General features: G+C 54.3%; 1 protein-coding gene across 1 annotated transcript in view; it reads left to right on the top strand.

The window, feature by feature from the left end:
* The first annotated feature begins 774 nt into the window (after positions 1 to 774).
* Positions 775 to 7,752, top strand: part of LOC101591914 (vomeronasal type-2 receptor 1-like) — a 22,948-nt gene continuing 15,970 nt past the window's right edge. The window contains 5 exon segments of the mRNA XM_023708036.1: positions 775 to 1,050; positions 2,356 to 3,153; positions 5,023 to 5,262; positions 6,391 to 6,514; positions 7,438 to 7,751. Of these exon segments, the coding sequence (XP_023563804.1) occupies positions 907 to 1,050; positions 2,356 to 3,153; positions 5,023 to 5,262; positions 6,391 to 6,514; positions 7,438 to 7,751 (1,620 nt within the window). The 5' untranslated portion in view covers positions 775 to 906.

The following is a 7,752-nucleotide window of genomic DNA, read 5'->3' as shown; positions in this document are numbered from 1 at the left end:
TCATCTCTTCTTGTGTAAACAATGGATGTGTTTAGCTTTGATAACAAATTGAAATAACCTGAGCACTTTGCACTGCGGTGCACTGCCCTTGCACTGCCAGTGCACTGTGAAACATTATTCTGTTGTGACTGTCACTTGTGTGTCCTCCGTGTCCTTCTCCCCCCACATGCTGGGAGGAGTTGAAGTCAGGGGTTTTCTCTGAGCTACAATCTCAGCAGGCACCTACCTTTAAGTTTGGAGGATTGCTGTGTGGCCCAGTGTGGGCGGGAACCTGTGACCTGTTGCCTAGGCCTCAGAGAGTCCTGGAATTACATGTGTATACCAGTATACCCTGCTCGTGTTATTTTAAAACTTCACCATAATAGTTGTATGAAGTAAAGGATGAGACACAGATACGCATGATGGAATGATTAAATGAGGGGTATCAGTGTATCCATGACATCAGATAGTCACCATTTATGGTGGTGTGGACACTTGTATTTCGATGGAGTGACTGGAGAACACACGCAGTATAATCACCTGTGCTGTGCACTAGACCATGACACCCTCCTGCCCGACCCTGTCCCTGTTTTCAGTACTGTCCATCGCACCCCCAATGCTGACTCTTCTGAATGATGCTGTCACGAATATCTGCATGTGCCCAGGTTGTGTGTGGAAGTGTCCTGTCGCCTGTCGTGCATGTGGCATGCACACAGGCATCACTGACTGACCCCCTGCTCCACCTCCCCCTGCCCACTGTGACCTAGGGATTCTCTCAGCGTGTCTCCCTGGGGCTACCGCGTGGCCCAGAGCTTCGTCTTTGCCATCGAGGAGATCAACAGGAGCACCCACCTGCTGCCCAATCTGACGCTTGGCTTCTCCATCCGCAACTCTGGGGACTCTGTGCACAGGGCCCTGCACGAGACCATGGCCTTCCTCACTGGGCAGGAGGATCCTGTCCCCAACTACGTGTGCCGCTTTGGTCCACCCCGGGTTGCCCTGGTGGGAGACACGCGCTCTGCCCTGTCTGTGGCCATGGCCAGGCTCCTGGGGCTCTACAAGTTTCCCCAGGTGAGTCCTCCCAGCACTGTCCCTTCAGAACCAGGGAGGACGACAGGGAGGCTGAGGGATACTGATGCTGAGCTGCTCTCCTGTGGAGGTGTCCCTGCTCACACGTTCCACACCTGTTTCTGCTTTGCAGAATCTCGATGTGGAGAGCTCTGAGCCCACCACATGGGTGGGCAGACATTTAGCTTTGGATCAACCTCAGTGACAGTCCAAGCTCACCCAGCCGAGAGGAACTGGCACTGGGTTTGAATCCAGGCAACTGGATCAGGCCACCAGCTTTACCTCTACCCCATGGGTGTTGCTGAACTGCAGGCTTTCGATGTCATTCCCAAGTCCGTGGCTGTATGAGGCTGCCACATATGGCATTGCTGATGTGAGCTCTTATTTTTGGCTTTTTTTTTTTTTTTTGTCCTTTGGTACCAGGGATCAAACTCGGGATCTTGTGCTTGTCAGGTAGACATGAGCTATTTTAAAGAGAGGAATGAGATGTAATGTGTAGCATGAATTGACCCACTGAAGGTGAGCACCTTGGTGGCTTTTAGCAGGACCAGTGTGGCAGCCGTGGCCACCATCAGTGTGAGCATTTCCCTCACCCTGCAAACCCCAAGTGCAGTAGCTTCTGTGCTGCACCTCTCACCCCAGGACCACCTGTCTGCATTCCATCTCCGCCCAGCCTTTGTGGACGTTTCCTAGGATGCAATTAGTGTGTGATCTGGGGCTGGCACCTTCCCTGGGCAGTCTTGGGCCATCCACACTGGCCAGTGTCAGAGCTTCACTCCTCTAGTGACGGTTTCTGATCCCTCTGTGCGCAGGTCTCATGTTGTTCATCTATTCCGTAGTTCGTGGCGTCTGAACTGCTTGTTCCTCGGCTCTTGTGGGTGCTGTTTCTCTGCACATTTACAGACAGGCGGGGTAGAATTATTGAACCCACTATTAGTCCTTTGAGCTAGTTTGCTGTATTCCTTGGCCGCTGTGGGATGTCCTGTTTCCATCAGCAGTGTGCAGGGGTCCCAGTGAAGCCCACCTGGTTTCCCTATGAACCCTGCGAACTGAGTGGGTCCCTCTGTCCTTGCTGCCTGCTGTGAGGAAGCTACCTGTGCCATGGGACCCTGAAGGGGATCAACTGGGGTGTAGTGTTTGTGAGAGGACTGAAGATGAGCATGGGACATATTTCCTAAAGGGACAAATCTGGGAGGATGGCTGGCCCCCTGCCCTGCCCTCTATCTGCATCCAAGGCTTCGACCCGACCCATGTCAAGTAAATGTCTGAGTCCTGGTCCTCTCTGCTCTGCCCTGCTCTTCCTTGTAGGTCAGCTATGCATCCACGCTGCCCAGCCTCAGTGACAAAGCTCAGTTCCCCTCCTTCCTGCGTACTCTGGCCAGTGACCTGACATCCTCACGTGCTGTGACCCAGCTGGTGCTGCACCTGGGGTGGTCCTGGGTCATCATCCTGGCCCAGGACGATGACTTTGGGCAGCAGGCAGGTGCTCTGGCTGCGAGGGAGCTGGGAGAGGCAGGTGTCTGTATCGAGTTCCACCTCCCAGTCCCTTCCCAGCACTCCCCTGAGGAGATCCACACTGTGGTGCAGAAGATGCTGAGCAGCACTGCCACGGGCGTCCTGGTCTTCCTGAACAACTCCAATTTCAAGCTCATCCTGCAGAGCATGCTCGGTTTCCGTGTCCTGGGCCAGGTCTGGGTCAGTGACAGCCTCCTGCATACAGCACTTGCCATGGCCATGCCAGGGATCTCTCAGGTCCTGCGGGGTGCATTTGGCCTTCTGTGCCAGCGAAGCCGGGTACGTGGGTTCCCTGAGTTCTTTGCCAGCCTACACCCAAGCCGGACGCCGGAGGACATGTTCTTGGGGAGGTTCTGGGAGGCCACCTTTGGGTGCAGGTGGCCTCATGGGAACAGCAGAGTGACAGGAGATGTGCCGCTGTGCTCAGGCAATGAGAGTCTGAGAGGCCACGAGCATCCTTTCCAGGATGTGAGTAGAGTGGACATCGCATACCCGGCTGTGTACAGTGTTGCCCATGCCCTGCAAGACCTGGTGTCCTGTGAGCGTGGGCGTGGAGTGTGCACCGACCCCCAGCACTTCCAGCCCTGGCAGGTGAGTGGGGTCCCTGGGAAAGGAGGAGAGCAGATGATTGCTGTGTAGCTTGATACCCGTGCGTGGGATCCAAAATGGTCTGAGAGGATCACCCAAGCAGGACTTGAAGCACACTGGCTGTGTAGCCTCTGATGGGTCCCACCCTGGGGCGTGGATCACAGAAGTAAGTGCACACACACACACACACACACACACACACACACACACAGATGACTGATGAAATTAAAAAATTCAAATATGAAGTAAATAGGTTTTTTGATGTATTTTCAGAATTTGAGTTCTGGCAATGACTGAATGGTGTTTAGTATATGTATGATTCAAACTTGAAGTGAGATCATGGCAAATAAGTTTTGGGCAACATGTATCCCAAAAATAGTAAATATGTTTTTGTCTAACAGACCTGTTTCTTTTGTGGTACCTGGATTGAACCGTGGAATGAGCTCCTCTTCAATTTCCAGCCCTTTTTATCATTTAATTTTATGTAGGGTTTCCTTGTTTCCCAGTCTAGACTGGGATTTTCAATCCTGTCTTAGTCTTTCTCAGTGCTGGCATTTCACTGAGTTAAGAGTCATTTTAAACAGCCATGGCCCCTGTGGATAGAACCCAGGTATGTGCTGCTGATGAGCTAGATTCACAGCTTAGTTTTTGTTTTACTCTGCGGAACAGTCTTAAGTTCCTAAGTTGCCGTAGCCTTCCTGCATGCTTCCTGCTGCCTTGCCAGGCCTTTTCCATCTGGATATTCAGGCTGTGCACACATGGGGTCCTTGGCCTACTTTTACCTCAGTCTTACAGACAAAGACTTAGTTACACCTGCTGTGTAAGAATAGGTCCCATCTTGAAGATCTTGGCATTGTCTTCTACCTCCATGTGCCTGGGGACACGTAGGGCTAAACCTCTCGCAGCAGGTGTGCCCCATGGTTACCTCACTGGGCCTTCATATCCATGCTGAGGGGAAGGCACAGACTTGGTGTCTCCTCCACCTATTCTGTAGAGCCCAGATGACGTGGGCCCCATTCCCTTTGGAAAGCAAGCTGCTGGCCAGTTGTTAGCAGCACAGATGTCTGTACGGTTCGGGTTTTAACCTTTCTGCTCTGCACGTGATAGCTGTTCTCTGACTTGCCTCCTTCTGCCAGGTGGGAAGGCAGGGAAGCCACAGGAGTGGGTCTTCTCCACCCCTACCCTAGGTGTGGGTGGGTATCCTTCCCAAGGCCAGATGGGTATCCCTGGGATTACCAGGCTGGCTTGGAGGCCATGGTGTGGTGTGATGTGCCCTCCACTCAGATCACATGGTCTCAATAGCTAAAGGTTGTGGGGCTGTAGGTAGATGGACAGCAATGATGTGTGGCTGGTGGGTGGGGCAGACAGTGTAGAAACCCACGAGCCATGATGTGCAGCAGATGATGGCATTGTGGTGGGACTGGAAGGGAGGCTCCTGTGAGACGGATGATGAGAAGCCTGTGCAAATGTCCTGCATGGGGGAGAGTGCAGGCAGAGCAGCGGGTGGGCCAGGCATGTTGGAGGGCTGGGAGTGGGTGGTAGGGCCTTCTGTGTATGTCACGCGCATGTGACATGGCACAGGGAGGGTTGGGGGCTCCAGATGGCACAGCAGCGTGATGTCCTGGGTTCCTGCCTCCACAGAACAGGCAGTAAGAATTTAATTAATGGCTCCCTGATGAAGATAAGACTATCTTGATGCATTATTAGATGCTGCTTCTTATTAAATTTTCCTTTTGAACTTACGAGAAGGTGGAATATTGTCTTGGGTGCCTGCACTCTGTGTGCCCAGTGGGCCAGGTGGCCTTATCTGAGACTCCACCTGCCAACCCAGCCAGGGCCCTGGCCAGGCTACATGTCAGCCTCCTTCCACAGCTTCTTCAGCCCCTCAGGAACGTGCACTTCCAGACTCCTGATGGGACCCACATTGCATTTGATGCCAACGGAGATTTGGTCACGAAATTTGATGTTCTCCAAGGGAAGCAGAGCTCTGAGGGCCAGTTCCACTTTGTCCAAATTGGCACCCTGGAATCTCATGCTTCTTTGAGCTACAGAATGATGATCCACTTGGAAGACGGTGTTGAGGTGGGTGGCCTGGCTGCACAGAGGCACGAAGCCCTGGGCCTGGGGCTGGGGGAGACGCAGATAGGGGTTCCTGTCTCTGTTGGTGTTGTGCAAGGGATGTGGCTGTCAGTCAGGCCAGCTGCAGCTCAGCTGCGTGGTCTGTGCATAGTGGACTCTTCAGTGAGGGGAAGAAGCCACTGACTCCCCATTGAATCCTAATTCACCATCCAGCACTGCATGGCTGTGCACGCCTGTCATTCCAGCCTCTTGGGAGGCTGAGGCAGGAGCATTGCAAGCTGAAAGCCAGCCCGGGCAACTTAATTGACCCTGTCTCAAAAAACAAAATAAAGGATTTTGCAGGGTGGGATGGTTGTAGGTTCAATTGTCCATAGAGAGCAAAAGAAAGTAAAATAGGATAGCCACAGTAGGTGGGTGAATTAGGTCTGTGTCAGACAATTCTCCTGTGTCTGCACGTCTCTCCCGTGGCCTGGACACCATGGACACCACAGAGCTGCAGCTGTGCCCTGTGCAGCCGCTTGCAGAGCAGGCCTCCTGCTAGGGTGCATTCCACATGTTGCCGTCAGGGCTGGATATCTGCTGCTCCTGGCCTGTCTCATCCCAAGGTGTTTCCCTCCTGGTAGCATCAGGATTTTCTTGGAGACAGGGCTATGTCCTTGACTTCCTCCTCCAGAGACATAGCTGTGTGCTCAGAGGACCCTTTATCACCTCAGTGTGAGTGAACTGAGGGTCCCTTGTCCCACCTGCGGGCTCCCAGCACCCAGTCTCTCCCTGGCGTCTCTATGCCACTCCCTTAGATTGCCCTGTTGCGGGCTGTGGCCGCCAGGTGGTCCTGGCCGCATGGTGGGAGGCTGCGTGTGGGTGGCGGTGTGAGCCCATCACCGCAGCCCCTGATGTGTGAACTGGTGTGAGGGCAAAGTCCAGGTGGGCAGGATTTTCTGAGTGTTGCCTCCAAGTGGCGCAGCCAGGTGCATGCTTTGCAGCAGGGGCTCGGTCCCTGTGTGACCCCTGTGCACATGGTGTCTGGTGGCTCAGAGGACCCTTCCACTGCACTCCGCATGGTGCAGCCGGAATGATAGCTGTGTGTCCTCTGCTGGGTCAGGTCAGGCCTGTGCTAGAAGCATGCAGGGTTCCCACTGGTCGCCTTGCAACTGTCCCCAGGTTCCCCGCTCGGTGTGCAGCAACAGCTGTGGACCGGGAGCCAGCCAGATCCCCCAGCAGGGAGCCCCCCACTGCTGCTTTGAGTGCCGGCCTTGCCCGGAGGGACAGTTTGCAGACCAGAGAGGTGAGTGAGGTGGGTGAGGTCCAGGGCTTCGAGGCTGCACTAGTCTCTGTGGATGTCCTCAGGAGCACTGGCCAGGAATAGCGTTCCAATTTGTCCTTAGGAAATGTGTCCTGAAGTGCACCCCGTAGAAAGGCATGGTGTGGTGATGTCCATGAGGCACTCACCCCTCACACTGTCATCTTGCCTCACCGAGAGCAGGTGAGGCTGGAATTTGAGGTCCTGGTGTGTGAGCAGGGAGTTTCCTGAGGCCTCTCTCCTGGACTTGCAGGCAGCCACTTTCAGGCTGTGTGCTCCTGAGTCCTACCTGGATGGCAGCCCCTCTTCCTGGGAGGAGGCCAGGCATGTTGGATCAGGGCCACCTCAGTGACCTCAGTGAACCCTAGTTACCTCAGGTCTAACTTATCTCTACATGCAGTCACATTCTGAGGTAGCAGAGATCAAGACTTCACTATGTAAGTTTTCAGGGCTACAACTCAGTATAAAACAGTTGGTAATGGAGCCAGTCACAGCTACTGCTTGAGCAGGGAGTTAACCGTTAAAATAAAACCAACTGAGGGCTTGGTGTGGTGGTGCAAGCTGGTAACCCCAGCAGTTGGTAGGTGGAGGCACAAGAGCACACAGAGCCCAGCTTGTGCCATTCAGTGAGGTACAAAGGCTGAGTGTGAGAACAAAGCAAATGATCTGAGTCCCCTGGACTGCAGAAGAATAAAGCAAAAACCCAGTGCACCTGAAGTAAGCACATCCTGCTGCCTATTTCTTAGTGCCTCTGAATCTAGTGTTACCACACTTCAAGGATGATGTAGAATAACTCACAAAAGCACCAATGAAAGTGAGCTGCTCCCGGAGGGCCTGGTGCAGAAGGGGCCCTTGCAAAGCTGCTGTTGTGTAAGGGGACCCCCAACACGGGTTCTGTGTCTCCACAGACATGAAGAGCTGCCTGCGGTGCCCTGAGGAGCAGTACTCCAGCCAGGCCAGAGACCGCTGCCTGCCCAGGACAGAGACCTTCCTGGCCTTTGAGGAGCCCCTGGGCCTTGCGCTGACCTTGGTGGCACTGGCACTGGCCGGCCTGGCGTGCCTGGTGCTCGGGGTGTTCCTGAGGTTCCGGCACACACCTGTGGTCAGGGCCAACAACAGGGCCCTCAGCTATGTGCTCCTGGTTTCCCTGACCCTCTGCGCCCTGAGTCCCTTACTGTTCCTTGGCCGCCCCTCACACGTCTCCTGCCTTCTACGCCAGACCA

The sequence above is a fragment of the Octodon degus genome, unplaced genomic scaffold, assembly GCF_000260255.1.
Source record: "Octodon degus isolate 3935 unplaced genomic scaffold, OctDeg1.0 scaffold00322, whole genome shotgun sequence".
NCBI lineage: Eukaryota > Metazoa > Chordata > Mammalia > Rodentia > Octodontidae > Octodon > Octodon degus.
The sequence above is the reverse complement of the archived record's forward strand: the minus strand, read 5'-3'. Positions and strand labels throughout refer to the sequence as shown.